This window comes from Coffea arabica, chromosome 4c, assembly GCF_036785885.1.
Source record: "Coffea arabica cultivar ET-39 chromosome 4c, Coffea Arabica ET-39 HiFi, whole genome shotgun sequence".
NCBI lineage: Eukaryota > Viridiplantae > Streptophyta > Magnoliopsida > Gentianales > Rubiaceae > Coffea > Coffea arabica.
This window is the reverse complement of record NC_092316.1, coordinates 13,228,881-13,248,425: the sequence shown is the minus strand read 5'-3', so window position 1 is coordinate 13,248,425 and position 19,545 is coordinate 13,228,881. Positions and strand designations below refer to the sequence as shown.

Genomic DNA, 19,545 nt, shown 5'->3' with positions numbered 1-19,545 from the left:
CTTTGTCTTCCTCTCTACTTTGTCTTCCTTTTCCTCCCTCCCTCTCTTCTCCGGCCTCTTTTCTCCTCCTTTCCCCTTCCTTGTCTCCTCCCTTTCCTAGTAAGACAAAATTCTGCTTTTACTAAGCTCATGGTATTTTATAAGTATGGATATAGATGTATGTTTTGATTAAAGAAGTTGGAGGCTCAAAATAATGTCAAGTTATTGTCCATGGTATTCAATTTCATCTTTAAAATAATCGATGGATTTCGGACTCGGGGCTAGAACTGTTGCAGAAGCAACCGTTTTCTGACGGTTATGTACATTTTGCACACGGCGTAACTCTATTTGCACATGATGTAATTTACTTTCAACAACGCGTAACTTTAGAACAAAATTTTGTGAATTTCACACATATTATTAAAAACAATGTACAAAATGAAATCTGAATCTTACAAATTTTTTTGATCAAATCATGGCCGTAAACTGCCAGGGACGGTTGCAGGTTGCAAGCGTCCGTGCCCCTCATCCATGGATTTCTTTGTGGACTGCCTTACTTGACTGCCTATGACAGTTCTGTACTTGTCAAATAAGGAATTTAGAACAGTAATTAGAAGTTTAATAAGATTCTCTGACTAGTGTACCTTGTTGGGATGTTCATTAGAGGTGTAATATGGAAAGAATATCCCATTTTAGAATCCATTAGTAATATCTTAAGTGACAGGAACTGGCAAGAGCTGGTCTCCTGACAAGATAACAACAATAATTAATAGCACATGATTCATAAAAATTTCTCTTGGTCTCGGACAAGAACTGCCTTCTGGACTTGCCTGTATAATTTGAGCTGAATAATTTCCTTCTTTCCTGTTTGGAGGCCACATCCTCCTATATCACAAAGGAAAAATTGAAAAATAAGAGAAAGAAAAAGGAAATATCAATTGATGACAAGCAAGTATGTGTATATCCCACAAAAAGGATTTTGAGTAATCCTCTCTCTAGTAGGGGCCCTTTCTCTCTCTAAAAAGAGAGCATCTCTTCCCTGGGTGGAAGCTTTTCATTGTTTATAAAGGTTCAAACTTTTTCACTTTTAGGTAATCTCCAAGTACTAATCCAGCAAGCGGTCATGAATTATTGTCGGATTCTAGTATTAGTAAGTGGGAGCTGACGAGTCACTGTGCTCACAAAGTTTCTTTAGCTCAGAGGCTGTGGTCCAGATCTGTCAAACCATACTCAACAATCATACACTAAACCAAGCATGAAGGAGCAGCATTCATGGAGTGGCTACGACAGCAGATAGGTAAGCTTATTGCCATAGTCTCTTCTTGCCTTGTCTGGTAGTTTAGGTGCATTAGCAGTAGGTGCATTGTACTCTGTTTTTCCTTTTTCTGTTGCCTACCAGATAGACATTTACCTTGAGAAAAGCATATTTTCTTCGGTTTTCCTCTGGGAATTACCGGGTTTTCATTGAGATTATTGGTGTGAGAGTGAGAGGTATACCAGCAGTACATTGTGTTAAGTCTCATGGCTGAGGATATTACTGACATTTTGAGAAGCTTTACACTTTCGAGCAAGGAGTTACAAATAACAGAAGTGGGGAGAGATGAGCTATCTTCAGGTATAACAGAATGTCAAAGTAGTTTGATAGGGAAGATTGTGGGTGAGAAAGTAGCCAATTATACGGGGGTCAAGAATTTCGTTACTACAGCTTGGGGGTACCCTAAAGATCTGACAGTGTCGGAACTCGGCCCAAATCTGTTCCAGTTTTTTATGCCTAAGGAAAATGATCGGGAACGTATTGCTAAGGGAGGCCCTTGGATATTGGATAATCAAATCATGGTTGTTAACAGGTGGTACGAGGGGATTGAGGAGGATGACAAAGCTTTTAACTTGGCACCCCTTTGGGTGCAAGTATGGAACCTCCCTGTTCACTGGATTTCAAAGGATATTGGCAAGAAGATTGGCTCTGTGTTCAATCAGGTTAGGGATGTCATTATACCACAAACAGGGGGAAAAGAAGGAAGGCATATTAAGATAGCGGCACTGGTGGACATTGACCAACCTCTTCTGCGAGGGACAACAATTAAAGTGGCAGGAGGAGTTAAATGGGTGAACTTTAAGTACGAGCATTGCCCAGATTTTTGTTACAGCTGTGGAAGAATCGGACACAGTGAGAGATCATGTGGATTGTTATTGGGTGAGAACGAAAGGAAAAAGGATAACCAATATGGTATTTGGATGAGGGCAGGGAATGCAAATGGAAAACTGTATACGCAGAACAATCAAATAGGTGTTAGATATAACCCCCAACAACATCACTGGAGGTACCAGGATGGGAATTGGGTAGATAATGAGAGGGGGGTCAACATGGGTAGTGATGATTCTAGAGGATTAGATGAGGTACCTGCGAGTGTAACTCAGCAACAGGACCAACAAATTAACCCTGCAGAGCCTTTGCCTGACGCACGTATAGATATTACACCCTCCTCAATTTTGGAGGGAGTTGATGAAGCTAGCACTTCTAAAATTTCTTACGAAGGGGGAATGAATCAGCTTGTAGAAGTGAAGGTTGGGATGGAACAGGATATAGGGTGTATCCAGAAGGAGAAGGGAATCCAGAAGGTTTCGCAACCTGGACTCGAGGAGGGAAACAATGAGGTAACACTCATGCAAGTCGATATGGGCAGTACAGATAGGAAGCAAGTGGTAGTTCACAAGCAGACCAAAAGGATTCAAAGGTCTCTGAGGTCACCCATAAAAAGGAGACAGACGCTTAAAGGAATAAGTATCAACTTGGGGGTATTGGCAGATCAAGGGAAAAGGAAAAGCAATGAATTGGATGAGACTATGGAGAATGTTGAGCCTGATATTCAGATTTTGAAAAGATCTAAGAGGGATGTTTCTGGGGGTTTAGAGCAGAATGCTTTTGATGGCGAAGGGTCCATGCCTGTTTGGGCCCCAAAGGGTAAATGAGAGTTCAAGTGTGGAATTGTCAAGGAGTGGGGAGTCCCTTGACAATTTTCCAGCTAAGGGAGGTGAATAACCTCTTCTCTCCAAGCATGGTGTTTTTAAGTGAGACTAAAAATAGGACAATTTACATGAAAAAGGTGAAAAACATTTTAAGATTTGATGAGATGGTTGTTGTTGAAACAATGAACAAGGCAGGCGGGCTGGCCCTATTGTGGAAAGAGGAAGTTAAGGTTCTTCAAGTTTTGAAGACTGCATTCACCATAGAGGCGCATGTGGTGGATTTGGAAAATAATTATGATTGGTGGTTTGTTGGCATTTATGCGAGTTGCGACAATCACATTAGGAAACAACAGTGGAAAGTCATTGAAAGAAGGAAATCTCTGTGGGGAGAAAGATGGATCTTAGCTGGTGACTTTAATGATATCATTTCCAACGAAGAAAAATGGGGTGGTATTTACAGACAGGAAACAAGTTTTCAGGATTTCAAGCAATTCATTAATGGAAATCAACTTATGGATATTGGATTCACTGGACATCCATGGACTTGGTGTAACAATTGGGAAGATACGGGGGAGATCAAACAGCGATTAGATAGGGGTCTTTGTAGTCTCTCTTGGTCACAGGTTTATGAGAACATAGTGTGCAGACATATAGATTCTTATGCATCTGATCACAGCATTTTGATCATAGACACTAAGCCGAACTCTAGTCGGCGGCGTAAAAGATTTTATTTTGACAAGACGTGGCTACAAAAAGCAGACATTGGGGATGTGATCAGGGAGGCATGGCAGCAGGAGACTCAAGGATCTAGAATGTATCAAGTTACTAGCAAGATAAAAAACTGCCGTCTAGCTCTCAGTAAATGGAAGAACAGGTTCCAAACAAACTCTAGGCAGAAGATAGAGAATATTCAATTTCAATTGAGTGAGCTGAAAAAGTCAACAGGGAGCACCAGAAATGGTTTTAAGGCATCTCTAAAGAGACAATTGAAGGACGCATACCACGAGGAAGAACAATACTGGCAGCAGAAATCAAGGATCCAATGGCTCAGGGAGGGAGATAAAAATACAAAATATTTCCATGCCTTGGTTCAAGGTCGGCGAAGGCGAAATAGGCTGAACAAATTACAGCGAGACAATGGTACATGGACTGAAGGTGAGGAGAAGTTGTGCAAAGAAATGTGGACTATTACCGGAATCTTCTGAATGGGAATGAGGGAGGGGACTTAACTGAAGTACTGGATGGTATACCACACTCTATCACGGATGAAATGAATGAAAACTTGCTCAAACCAGTCTTGGAAGACGAAATTAAATCTGTTGTTTTCTCTATGAATCCGGACAAAGCTCCTGGGATTGATGGTATGTCACCTTTATTCTTTCAAAAATTCTGGACTACCATCAAACAAGATGTGGTAAATGCCATCCAAACTTTTTTCCATACTGGTTACCTTTTAAAGAGTGTTAATCATACAGTGATTACTCTTATTCCCAAAGTGCTAAACCCTACATCCTTGAAGCAGTTTAGACCCATTAGTCTCTGTACTACCATGTACAAGATCATAGCTAAAATCTTAGCCAATAGGATTAAAAGTGTCTTGCATTGTTGCATTTGCAAAAATCAATCTGCTTTCATTTCTGGTAGGCAAATTCTTGACAACATTATGGTTTCTCATGAATATTTGCATTATCTAAAAAACATGCGACATGGCAAGGAGGGGTTTATGGCAGTTAAGTTTGACATGTCTAAAGCCTACGACCGTGTGGAGTGGAGCTTTTAGGAAGCAATGATGCATAAGATGGGATTTCACAGTACATGGATAAATTGGATAATGCAGTGCCTAAGTTCTGTTTCCTTCTCTTTTAATATTAATGGGAAGGTTAAAGGGTATGTCATCCCCAAGAGAGGAATTAGACAAGGGGACCCTCTATCCCCTTATCTATTTCTAATTTGTTCAGAGGGCTTATCCAATCTGCTTAGGAAGGCTAAGGCTAATAGGATGTTGTCAGGGATGAATATAAGCAGAAGGGGACCTAGTATAACTCACCTTTTCTTCGCGGATGATTCCTTAATTTTTTACAAAGCAAATCAAGATCAAACAAAGGAGTTAATGAGAGTGCTGGATGTCTATGGCTTGGCGTCTGGTTAAGTGATTAACCTGGAAAAGTCCTCCGTTCTATTCAGCAAGAACGTGCAACCAGGTTTGATGCTCCTGATTTGCCGAACCATGGGGAATATGCAAAGAGTCTGTCAAGGCAAGTATCTCGGATTACCAATGGTAGTTTCGAGAACAAAACAACAGCTTTTTGGTTTTGTTAAATCGAACATACAACAGAGAGTGCTCCAGTGGAAGAACAAGTTTCTAAGTACGGCAGGCAAGGAAATATTACTTAAATCAGTGGCTCAAGCTATGCCTACTTATACTATGTCATGCTTCAAGGTGCCATCCAGATTGTGCAAGGAAATCAGCTCACTCATGTCAAACTTTTGGTGGGAAGACATCAATGGAAATAATAAAATTCATTGGTGTTCCTGGAGAAAGATCACTCAGGAGAAGGACAAGGGGGGTTTAGGATTCAAGGATTTGGAGGCCTTTAACACTACACTATTGGGTAAACAGGTATGGCGTTTGATTTCTCAACCCAACCTGTTAGTTAGCCAAGTAATGCGGGCTAAGTACTACTCCAGAACTTCAATATTCAGGTGTAAAATCCCCAATAATGCCTCATGGTTATGGAGAAGTCTGATGAGCGCGAGACACGTGATGGAACAAGGCACTAGAAGACGGATTGGTAATGGAAAGAATACACATATCTGGGAAGATAACTGGCTTCTGGACACAACAAATGGGAGAGTAACTACTTGCAGAGCTACGGATGGTGGACTGCAGAAAGTAGCAGATTTGATTTGCCAAAAAAGATGGAACCGCAATTTGGTTTTCCAAACTTTTAACACCAAAGATGCGGACAGAATTTTGAGTATCCCAATCAGTCTAGCTGGCAGGGAAGATTCTCATTTTTGGTTACATGGTGTGGATGGGAATTACTCCGTCAATTCAGGGTATAAGGTGTTGATGGCTAGAAAGAAAACCAAGCAGAAAATAAATCAGAATGACAGCACTACTAGTTGGGCGCATCAGTCTAAGAAGATTTGGAAGCAATTGTGGAGCTTAAAGATTAAGCACAAACAGAAAATATTTCTCTGGAAATGTCTAAACAATGCTTTACCGGTCAGAGATATCATCTATGGTAGAATCAAAGCTGGAGACCCTATTTGTATGCGATGTGGAGAGGAAAGGGAGACGATTGAACATACATTTCTGAATTGTGTGGATGCAAAAATGACATGGAAGTTAGCCCCAATCCAATGGGAAGGCATATTGGAACAACATGGCTGTTTTAGAAGATGGTGGACATCCATCATTGAAGCTAGACATAGACCACAAGGTTGGCAACATATTGCTCTATCGGTCCATATACTCTGGCAAATATGGAAAGGGAGGAATGTGGCAGAATTCAATGGCAAGAAATACAGGCCATGGACGGCTATTCAGAAGGCATTAAAGGAATGGTTAGAATTGTGAGAAGTAGATAGACTGGAAACTAGGATGAGTACGACCGAAACAGAAGCTCTACATCTGCAATATCCACAGCTTTGTTCACAACATGGTGTCCTGCAATTCAGCATTGCAATTACAAGGGACAAGCACGAATCATGGGTTGGCATTGGAATCTGTCTAATAGGAGGAGCTCAGGGAACACACACAGGCTGGGCAATGCGTGAAACCAGTTCAGGATCTTTTTTGCTGGATGAAGCATTAGCTCTAAAATTGGCAATGTGTAAAGTTGCTGAAATGCAACACAGGGTGGTCCAATTCCAAGTTCAGAATCAGTAGCTCCTCAACCTTATTCAATCCAAACAAACACGGGATATCAGATTAGCAACTGTGGTGGAGGATATTGTTCAACTTAGACTTCTGTTTCACATGTGCTCCTTTTGTCTAGTTCAAAATGATAACTATCATCTAAGCTCCAAGCTTAGTTCTTATGCTTTAGGCATTACTTTTGATGAGGAACTTTTGTTTCCTTAGTGGTTAAATGACTGCTTGTATAGTTTCATCGAGCCTTTGTTCGTACTTGTACATCTTTTGAAAAGGAATACAACCATATATCGTTTCGGGAAAAAAAAAGTATGTGTATATCCCACGGGGAGGAAATAATCAAGCGCAGCCATCCAAAAGGAACAAAACCATCACAAAAAACATGATAGCAACATGCTAATTTCACTCTTTTTCTTGCATATACGTGTATTACAATAGTTAGTTGCTAAGGTTAAAATTTTAGAATTAATTGTTTGGATAGGAGGTTATTTGAAATAGTTACTATAGTACTTTTTGTGATGTAATGCATGTGAGATAAAAAAGTGATTGAAAATTGTGTGCATAATGTAAGCAAAACAAAATTTAAAATATTTTTTGAAAATCTTGTAATCCAAACAATTTCGGCCCTCTCTCTTCATGTTTTTTAAATTCCATCTTTCCCTTATTAGAAAAAAAAAAGAGATTTTAAAGATTGTTTGTGAGCATACTTGATTAAAAGAAAATACATGCCGTTGCCACCTAATTTATTATTTGAAATAACTGCATCTACAATAATTCTATATTTTTGTAACTACAAAGAAAAGATAAATAGAATTAAATTGACTAACTTCATCTCTAAATTAGCGCTACCAAATTCACACTAACACTTAGAACAAAATGAATAAAGATTGTATACTACTTTCTGGTGTTACAACATATTGTTATTTCTTAAACTTCCATTTGTAGCCCCAATTAATTGTAAGGGTAACTTCATTATAATTAGGAAAAAAGAATTCTTAAACCTGGTCCTGATTACGATCATCTGATGCCTCATTTAAGAAAATTTCTTATCTCATAGCTAAAATAAAAACAAAAAATCACCTATCTTATGCCTTATCATCGTGATCTTAATTATATTAGTTGTTAATTGATTTCCAGCAGTATTAACTACTGTGTTTTTTTCGCTCTTTTAACATTTCATATTTTTACATTAAACTATTGTTTTATAATTACAATGAATTTTATAATTTACATACTTCACAGTACAATAATTACTAGTTTAAATAAACGAATTACAACACACAACAGAAAATCTAGTACCAAACCTTTTCAGGGAAAGTCCATCCGGCCCAATATGCTGGCGGACTAATGCACTACTACGTGGACTTTATAAGCGGCTTTAGAGTGAATACCTCATTTGAATTGTGATTTTTTGCATAAAAACTTATATATATATTTTTTAAACAAATTTCTCAATAATCTTTTTATTTCATATATATTAAATTATTATAGTACTTTTTTTTATAAAAATTTCTAAAAATAGCAATCCATCTAATGGGCTGTTAGGCCCTGCAATACTCAAAAAATGTTGTGGTTTTATTTACTCTCTCTCTCTTAATTGGTTGAAACATTTACACAACTCTTATACCAACTCATATTAGAAGAAGAGCCAAATATGTAGAGAATTAGGGGGAAAGAATTATAACTTTAAATTAGAATGGTGCACAACGACACACTATATAAATTTAATTAAAGACGTAGAAGTCTGAATTTTTTACCCACAGACTACAACAGATAGAACTACATCCCTTATGCAGTGCATGATCGTCAACTGGCATGAGCCTATTTGAATAATAAGCGGTAGCACTTATTTGACAATGAAAAATGAAACATAATGAAGTAGGTTTTATCCAATGAATATTTTACGACTTATATTCGACCAAGTTTGGGGTACGGGAGAGAAGAAAAAAAAATGATGCTGTGAGTTGCGATTTTACTCTCAGTGAGCCAGAATTGAGAATCAATTCATTGAAGCTCCATTTGGTTCATTCAACGATAGAAGATTGGATTAATGATCACATGTCTTCTCCTGCTTCGCTCAATTTTGTATATGGAATTAATATCATAGTTATCCAAAATAAATCCCATTTTATGGGAACAAAGATTCAAATGGGCAAGTGGTATTCTTCGTACTTGCATGATAGATGGATGGGAAAAACCAATTTGTAATATAAGCAAGTTGGCTATGACTAGGGATTTAAAATCTCTCTTTTGGCTTGTAGGTTAAAGTTTCATGCCTCACATCTTGTAATTAGAAAATTTTAAATAGTGTGTCATTGCAGTTGCACCCTTCTGGTTGTTTAGATGGGCTTTCATTCTAACTCCTCATGTAACGCAATTAGTTTCTATCCACTTAAGTGTAAGATAGTGTAAGTGTTTTTTATCGTAAAAACTAGGGAGGGATAGCCCGCACGACACGCGGAAATTTGATGCTTGTGATTCAAGATAATTAATAATTATTGTTTAATATTTTGTAGTATAGGAACTAAAGTATGATGATTTTATCATGTGATTTTAATAGAAAAATCATAAGTTACATAGTGAGTCAATAAAACTAATGTGCAATGAAACATTCTTATCATTATACTATATAAGAATCCGCTGTAGTCAAAGGTTATGTTTGAATTTCAACTATAAATATAAGGGTAGTTTGAAAATGTAAGAATGTTTGAAGTGCAATTGAAAAGTATCCAAAAGTCTCTTCTAAAAATTATCCAAGATGATAAAACATTTTAAAGTATCAGTTGGACCCTTCATCTCTCGAATCTATATATGTTCGTGAAAGATCCCTCAAGCAATGTTTCTGATTTCTCCCTCGACTTAAGCTCATCCTGAATTATCAAGTCAAATTTATCCATCAATCACTTTGCGTCCAATCTAATCTAAAATAATTTTATTTTTGACTAACTATTTATATAATTAGGTGGGTATAATATGACTTAATCACATGTTTCTTACAGATATAATAATGCCCAAAAATGATAGATAGAAAAGAAACTTAAGTGGTCTTTTTCAAAGTTTTGTAGAAACTATACAGATTTGGTGTTTTTTGCTAGGGACATTTCTTTATAATCTCATAAATAAGTTCAAATCTGCATAATTGTTAAACATCTGAATTGAAACTATCTTGATTATAAAAAATTGGTGCAAATAATATTTTCTAAATTTGAAATTGTAGAAAATGGTAACTAAAATCAGAAGAAATTCCTCATATAAATTCAAATTGCAAACTATAGGTAGAAACTACTTAATAATATTTTTCAATGTTTACTTATATAAGTATCTAATGTAGCATCTCTACTTAATTGACTCGTTTGAACTATGGATAATAGTTGCTTCAACCAAATCAAGAAACATTATTTATCATTGTACAACATACAATTGTAAGTAAATGAGTTAATACAATGCAATCAAAATGGTGCTGTAGTTAAAGCATTTAAACTCATCAAGTTCCACTACAATTTCTTTTAGATAGCATAAAAAGCAATTTTTTTGTATTTGGAACTATATAAATGGTAGAATACAAGAACGAGATCATAACATGGAAAGCAAATAGAGTGCAAATGACATCTTAATGCTATGTAGCATGATTAGTACGTTTTATTTTTGGAATTAGAAGTATCAAAAAGTAAACTATATGGAGTTCTTGAATAAACCAATCATCAGAAAAAAAAAACTACAATCGAAAAAGACAAACCCAAAAAACTCACCTCAATTTAAAGGAAAAGTTACGTCTTCCACCAAATATTTAATAGTCATAATAAAACTAAAGGGGTGAAACCGAAAAAGAAAAAAGGGTATAGACTAAACATGGGGGCATAAATATGATAATAATTGTCCAGATAATAATTAAGTTAATTAATTGTAATTAAAATCTAATTATGCAAACATCCAATTAATTCCTTAACGGATGAGAAAGGTTTCACGAAATTGGAAGGCTTTGATGTTAGTATAATAAATGATTAAAATGACTTTTATGTACTTCTATCAAAACACAAGTTTAATTCAGTTGTATTTGATACTCAATTTGGCATCAAACATTGTAACATACCAAACCTGCCCCTAATCTTAAATGTCTGAAAGGTTATATAAGTAATTATAGTGAAATTAAAGCTGTAATGACTTGTACTCAATGCTCCAATTACACTTCAAACACTCTCACATTCCCAAAATAGCCTTACTCTTGCGGTTGAAATCTAAAGTCCTAAACTCATTCTTATATAGTATAAGGATACATATTAAAAAAAAGAGTAGATGTATGGCATAAGAAATTCATAACTTTACCTACTGAATATAAAAAGATTAATCAATCCTAGACTGTGAACTTCTACTTAGGCATGACCATGGTTCCATTTGGAACCGGGAATCGGATTGGAATCGGACCATTTGGAACTAGACTAGAACCGGAACCAAAATCATGGAATCAGAACCGTGGTAGAACCTTAGCTAAAGGTTCCGATTCTGGTTCTCTAAAAAATAGAACCAGAACCAGAACCGCCGGTTCCAGAACCGTTAAAAATAATTAATATAAGTAGTGAGATAATTCAAAAAAAATTAGTTGTGTTTAATAGGTTTTAAGAAAGTTTAAATTTTATGGACTTTCTATATATTTTATTAATTATTTAATTCTTTCTATTCATCTAATATCTATCATTATAATTTGTAAGTATTAAATTATTACTTACAATTTTTTTTTTTTTTTGCTTATTTGCTATCAAATGACAAGTTTTGATGGTAGTAGCTCATCTTCCAAATCAAGCAAGCAAAAAAATATTTTTTGCAATATTTCTTCAAATGGAATCTTCAACATTGATGATTGTCCAACTCAAGAAAGTCAACACATGACAACCATTTGATAGTGTAATGTATTTTTTTACTTGACAATAATGTAATGTACTTTTCATAAAATTTATATTATCTATTTATTACTTCCTACTTTGTAGAACAATAATAAAATTGAAATATGATCTTTATTTTGTATTTATTTTTTTTACATTTTATTTGAAATTTTAAATATATTGTTATATTCGTATTAAATTTGGTAAGGATAAGGAATTAAATAAAATTGTATACAACCATACGGAACCGGAAACCAGAACCAGAACCAAAACCATAAGGAACCAAAATCAGAACTATATAGTTCTGGTTCTACCTCTTTGAAGAACCAGAACCGTCGACCGTGGCCATGCCTACTCCTACTATTGTATACATTGTCTAATTGGAAGATTAATCCATAATAGAATCCTAGTACAAGTAATTGAAGAACAATTTATCCTGATATCACTCACCTTCTCTTAAACCAAACGAGCTCAATACTTTCACAATCTGCAAATTCTTCGAGCACGTAGCCTTGGATTGGGTGACAATTGGACACAAGTGACAAGTGCTAGTGCCATTGAACTCAAAATTCCAAATTCAAAGCGGTCTCTTTGGTTATCAAGGTTTGCAAAAAAAAAAAAAAAGAATTAAATTTTGTTCTATTTGCTTCATAAATATAATTTTCAATCACTTTTTTATTTTACGAACATTACATCATACACAGCATTACAGTATTATTTCGGATAAACGTTTTAAAATAATCTCCTATCCAATTGGGCGACAATTAGTATGATATTGATCCAAAAGGGACAATCACAAGATAGTAGAGCACGAATGGTCGGCTTGAACACATGCATGAATGTAATTGATTGAAATATACCCATGAAAAAGGCATGTTCACATAGCGAGTTAACAAACAAACCACTCATTTTAGTGAACTAATACTGCAAAGCAAAGAAACCAATTTAAAATAAATTAAAATTGGTTGTATAGCTGACTAATAAGAGATCTTGTCCACCGCCCCTTAGATTTGTCTAATTTGCAGACAAAGAAAGACTTTGACCGCTGTCCCTTTCTTTGATCATTCAGCACTAGAGAACAACATTTCATACCCCATTGCTATTTGCTGCCGAGTTTCTGTTCCCCGCTTGGCTTGCTGCAGCGTGTTTGCGCCCGCAGCCCGCAGTCGCCGCTGACGCTCTAGCTCGCGCATGCGCATGGATGGATTCGCTGTGCTTGACGGCAGAGTTTGTGGCCCCACAAGTTAATTATGCAATGTATACATGGTTTTCAATTTCAGAAATGACTTTTAAATGCTGTGAGTTTCTAAAAAATTGCATACACAATTAAACGAACAAGAAATGAATTACTATTAAGGGCACACCTAATGTGTGTGCAATTTAGGAATAATTAAAATGCATTAATTTTATCCAAATTTTTCCTTTTTTTACAGAAATCAAATTAATATAAAATTTAGGGCAAAAAACTTCAGTGGTCAATGAACTATTAGTCGGGTTAAGTTTTGACCATCAAATAATTTTTCGTCATAAGTTGGCGCCTAAGCTAACTAATCAGTACACTTGTGACAATTTTATCGATTAATGCTCTTAATCTACGAAACAAGCAAAATATGTTCCAAAGTTTATAATGTTATAGTAATTTGGTTGTTAGAGTTTAGAAAAGAATTGGAATGACATTGGATATACATGTCAATAAAAATTTGTTTAATAGACACTTAGGGTGGTATTTTAAAAGATTTTATAAAGCTTCCTTCAACTTTCTTTTGTTTTCCGCCCAAATTTTTAAATCTAACTGTCAAAGTGATCCTTTCTAAACCGTCTTATTTTCCTTTTTTTTTTCCTATCACTCCACAACTCCCAAACATAAGAAGACTTATCTTCTCTCTTTTTATTTTTTTATTTTTTTACTTTTCCCATCAAATCTAAGCTGCCAAACTATGCGTTTGATTGTAAGTCTAGGCGAAACTTAATATTTTGTATTAGAGTTTAGCAATATTTTGAAAAATTTACAATGATTTAGTTTATTTCTTACCTTGCCTCTCTACACAATTGGAGATAATTCGTCAAGGAAAAACTAGAGTGAGGTGAGGAAACATACAGAGTGGAACTCGAACCTTCCCTACCACTGATGTCACGTTCTAAATTCTGTTTCCACAGCAGTATGTGATGAAATACTAAATTTATCCTTTCTCAAATTCAAATGCAATGTAATCACTGGGGTCAGTTTCGTGATCAGGAGAAGGCACTAAAAATATTTTTCACTGTCAGATACAATATTCAAATTCTGTAACGTACAGAGCTAGAGTCCTAAAGAGAGGTATAAAATGATTAGAAAGTTCAAATGCAATTTAGACTCGAAGAGCAATAATTGTGTCATTTTAACAGATTGGCTGTGGCTGTATCGTTGTACTTGATCAAAATTCTCCACAATCCATCAGATCGGTGGGTAGCCGGAATCCTAGGAATTTTATTGGTTTAGGACATTAGGAGGACTGGGGCAGGATGAATTTTGCAGAGCAAGAGCATGAGAGTAGGTTAGCCGTAGAGGAAGAATCACTTTGACTGCACGAACTACGAGGTATGCTCAATGGACCATGCATGCTCATGATTCATGAAATAGGACCACAACTTAATAGGGTAAATTCTCCAAGTTCTTCTCTTTTTCTTTTAAAACTAAACATATACATAAATTCCTCAAGTTTAACCTTTTTTTTTATTTTTTAGACATCCATATTCGAGATTCTAATTCTTTGGGCATCATCCATATTTGAGACTGGTAGAGCCAATACAACTTCAAATTTGAATACAGACATGAAGTACCGAAGTTTACAGTCATATAGTAATACTTTATTTTTTTGTTGCCTAATGCCCTAGAGTGGAACGACAGACTTGCATGAGAAGAAAGGAAGCATAATGCAATTCTTGTTTTAAAGTTTTGTAAAATCAACTTTTGATTGTCTAGTTATTTTAATGCAAAAAAAAAAAAAAAAAAAAGAGAAAGGGATTGATGATCAAAAGTAGCATTCGGATTCGTGTAGCTTCAAGATCAAGATTGTCTATGGATATATATGTCTTGCTTCTTCATTAGGATTTAGTTGGTCCAAGAAAATTAGAAGTCCTTTTTCAAGCAGAATAATATAAAGGTTACAAGTTTCCTCCTCGATGCTGACTTCTGCAGACCACTGTAATTCTAATCTTTGTTCGAATTTTAATTTTAAACCTAACTTAAAACAAATAGACTGAAAACTATTCACGCGTCTTATAAAAAATGATATTAACGTTTCTCAAAAATCTCAAACACTCCTCAAACTTCGTCCAATGTAACAGAAAGAAGAGGTTTTTTTCAGGAGTGCTAAATATAATTTCCCTATCTCATTGCATTAATTTGTAAACTAAGTTCTAGCCCTACGGATTAGTATAAATTTCTTTACGACAAAATAATGAATAGTAGAATATATAGTTGTCAAATATGTAGAAATTAGAGACTTCAACCCCCTTTCCCCCTCACCTCAGCAACCTAGTGGGCGAATAGAGGTTATGACTCCATATGTTTGACACACATTTCCAAAATATTCTGCTTCAGCCTTTCCTGCAAAGTAAGGAATAAGAACCATTTTTATAAAGGATCATATCAAACAAGACAACTTGGAATTCAGTAGTCTGCCTTCTATGGTACAGATTTGTCTATATAACTTTAGACCTTCTAAAATTTGTCCGAAACTGTGACCAGATGGTCTTCCTTAAAACATGAAGTATGTTATATATGTTTAATTGATATCATTTCTGTTTAGGTTTCCCTAAACATTTCTTTTGTACATGTTTAGGTTACAAAATATTATGCAATGTATGAAATTTATATTCATAATCAAGATGATTTCTTGGTTGTCTATAGGTAAAATGTCCGTACGTACCAATAATTTCCCAAGAAACAAAGGGGGGAGTAACAAAAATTGGCCATAAAAGCAGATGAAGAACAATACTAAGATTAATCGGTTGGGTTTAATTCCAACATCTCCTGCTTAATGAACAGTAAATGCAACGAGAATGAGTATCCTATGATTAATGGGGCCAACATAACAATGCAATGATCATTGTTGATTGAATTTTTCTCTTCTTTTCTGCTCAGTAATTGTTGATTGGAGTAAGAAGCATAATGATTTGATGACTACAAGCAGCTTGACAGGGAAGAGTGTCTATAGATATAGAGCAAGTACTTTGAGTTGAAACCATATAGGCGCACACTTTTTAGTAGAGATAAGATTAACCTTAGCTATATTATATTTTTCTAATACATGTTAGAAACTTTTTAGCTAGGGACCTATGATGCAAAAACTAAAGTACATACTTTCAACTTATATGAATTTTAGTTGAGATCTTCATGTTAATTAGATGAAAACCAATGATTATTCTAATAATTAATAATATTTTTTTTTAAGTAGAGGAAGACTGGGATTTAAAAAAATAAGGAGGGAGAAGGGCGATTTCAATGCAGAACCTCTAATTCTTAAAATTTTAACCTTCAATAATAATAACATTTAAAGAGAAGTCAAATCATTTAGATATCAGCAAAATTTCCTTTATATGATTAGTCATCAATTATACAAAACCTAGGATGAAAGACAAATACATTTTGTTTGAAAGATTGTTTAGCCGTCAAATATTAATAGTGCTGTTTTTCAAATTTGTAGATATTTAATTATTGCGACTTGAGGGCATTGTGATTTTGTTCCATTGCTAATCTTAAGCAGTATTCAATTCAAAGTAGAAATGTACTCGGGAACTAATTATGAATACACTAACTTTCTATGGGTATATCTGAAGAATGGTGTATCATGAACTTAATCTTGTTTGTTGCTTTTTTAAAGTTTAGCAAGCATTACTCTTTTGCTATACCACAAATGAGGATTTTTTTTCTGTAGAACTTTTGCGATCCATTTTCTTTTTCCACTCTTTATTTTGGTGCCATCCATGTGCCCACTTTTTGAATTTCATTTCAACCACTAATCTTTTATATTTGGCTTGATTATGTAAAAAGTTGCATATACTGAAAAATCATTAACTTATAGAAAAGACAGTAGAATGCGAAAAAAGCATTTGAAAATATCCTAAAGAACACCCTATAGGTATCTTTATATGCATTTTTTAAGGTATCTTTATATACTAATATACTATTATGTATCATGGGACAGTAGTATTCCCGAATTAGTCGGCAAAAGAAGGGTAAGTATTCCCATTCTACCTCCCCTCTACCTCGACCTTGTACCAAAAAAGTAAAGCTAAATCTAAACCAAAATAGTAGAGAGTAAAAGAGGAAAAAGAAAAGATAGAAGATGGTATTTATGTATGCCTGGTTTTGATCCCACAACGTGCATTTTAGTACGTCTCTAAGTAAATCTTTTTTTTTTCTCTGAAATGAGAAATTTATCCTTCACTCAATCTTTGTCAAGCACAGCTTATATTTGTCATCCTAGAAAAAATTGTTCTAACTTACTAATTGAGCCAATAGGTAATTTTTTTGGATAAGCTATTATTTGTAAAATATATTTTTAAATTACGTTATCAATATATTTTTTAATTGTAATTTTATCTCTTTAATTACTTTTTTATCTCGCATATAGAACGTACTATAGTATCATTTCAAAAAAAAAAAAAAAGATTTCAAATAATCTCACATCTAAACATACTTATACAATTTGTCATTACAAATACATACATCACAAAAAATTACGAATATGCATTATTTACATAATAATTATTTACTTCTATCACAAACTCATTTTTGAATAAACATTTTCTCTTTCCAATCACCTTTTATATCTCACATACATTAAATAACAAAAAAAACCTATAATAATTATTTCAAATAATATTTTAAATAAACTCCTAGACCAGAGTTGCTGGTTGCCAACCAAAAAAATGGTCGCTGGCGGAGTTGCCGATCAATGCTAGCTAGCAGCTCTAGTGGTGGTGGGTTGAGGTGGGAGGAGGAAAGAAGAAGAATAGAAAAAAGGAATTTGTGTGTTTTTGGGTATTGTAAAATACTAAAATGTGTATAACAAAACTTTTGGAGATTTTTCTAAAATTACTGTGTAAATAAAATTGTTAAAAACTTTATAAGAGAAAATTTAGCAAAAAACTTATCTGTCAAAGAGGGCCGATACTAGCCACGAAGACAGATAAATTATTAGTCCAATCAAATCAAAATTAAAAATAGCCCTAAAGAAAGAAGGCACGTGGTCAACGGAGAATGAGACACGTGAGAGGGGAGAATTTATCCTTTGCTTGTAGGAGGAGAAGTGAGAAGGGGGTCCATATGTCGTTCTTGTTCTTTCAGTTCAAAAAAATGGGGTCCACAATTCGATAGAGTGCTCTTTCGGTTTTTTAGCTACGTTGTTTGTTCTCTTTCTTTTTTCGAGGACCCAAATATTCTCAGTCGTCACGTCAGAGTTCAGACATAGACTGCTGAATACGACGCCGCGATTTCTGACGTTAGAAAGAAAATAATAGAAAATTTTTCTTCTTCTTTAAATCTGACGGCTAAAAATCGCTCAACTGAATGAAAAAAATCAAACCTCAGCCGTCCAAAATTTTCGTCTTTGCAAGTTGATGTTTTGTGGGTCCGCGCAAGGCTGGGACATTATATAGACATTGTCGGGACCCACATAAGTTGTCACCGACGCTTATAGCAGCAAGATTAGTAAGCTTAGGAGCTGTTTCCATGATTCCATCTTCCACAATTAAGAAATTAATAGGGAATTTATTAAAAGTTGATTTTTATAACTTCTGATGACTAATTAAATCGTCAATATCTTTTAATTTTGAATAAAAATGTTAGTGTTTTTTTTTTGAAATAACATCAATTGTTTCAATTCCATGCTATTGCTATAAAATGGTTCACCTAGTGACATTTTAAGCTCAAAATATTGATCCATTATGACCATCTAAGTATTATGGATCCAATATTCCTAGAAAGTGCTTAAATGATTTAAATATTACCTAAGCTCTTCGGAAATAATTTTGTTGTCCTCATAACCATTGTCGGGTAAGGGTAGAAATTTTTTTTTTCACAATGAAAATCTAATGAAAAAACAGGCTCATAATAGATAAAACAAGAATTTCATTACTTATACCATACTAGTGTTGTGAATATTTTCCGTTTAGAAGTACAACCAACCTTTAATTTTCGTGGTAATTAGTTTTTGTATCAACAACCAAGTCATTTCTGACTTTGGATTTGTTTGGATTGTTGTTTATTTGCCAAAATATATTTGCTTGCATCATCATTACAATTTCCAACACACATTTTTATCTTCCCAATTACCTTTTTATCTCACATACATCACATCACAAAAAGTGCTACAGTAAAAATATCTCTAATAATTCACAATCCAAACAAACTTATCATATACTGCATTGAACAACTTTAGACTCTTAACAATTACGAACTTATGAAATTTACGAATATAGATAGCATATGTAACATAAATTTAAACTCATCTGTGTAAAAAGAAAATATATTGTCTAATTACCATTTATTTGGTGCCTTTGGAACAAAAATTAGCTGAATTTCATTTTTTATTATCTACTATGACATGTGTACCTGAACAATTATTGGATAACATATTTAAGTAATAATACAAGAATTTTTTTTACAATAATGAAAAATCAAAACCCATTATATATGTGAACAAAATCCAGATTTTGTATCACAATGACCTGATTGCACAGGTTTTTCTGCCCCACCTCCAACCGCAACCCTCTTCCCTTAACCCCACCACCAGTGCCTTTTTCTTCCTTCTTATTCACAATCACTGCCAACCCCCCCATCTCATCCACTGCCAA

The 19,545-nt window shown here is 34.6% G+C and overlaps 1 protein-coding gene across 1 annotated transcript; it reads left to right on the top strand.

Moving 5' to 3' along the window:
- The first annotated feature begins 2,945 nt into the window (after window positions 1-2,945).
- LOC140004690 (uncharacterized) lies at window positions 2,946-4,151 on the top strand. Its single transcript, XM_072044832.1, has one exon. The coding sequence runs from the start codon at window positions 2,946-2,948 to the stop codon at window positions 4,149-4,151; it is 1,206 nt and encodes a 401-aa protein (XP_071900933.1).
- Window positions 4,152-19,545: the final 15,394 nt, after the last annotated feature.

Excerpts from the sequence above, each read along its gene's own strand:
- LOC140004690 (XM_072044832.1), top strand. The coding sequence starts at position 2,946 with ATGAGAGTTCAAGTGTGGAATTGTCAAGGAGTGGGGAGTCCCTTGACA.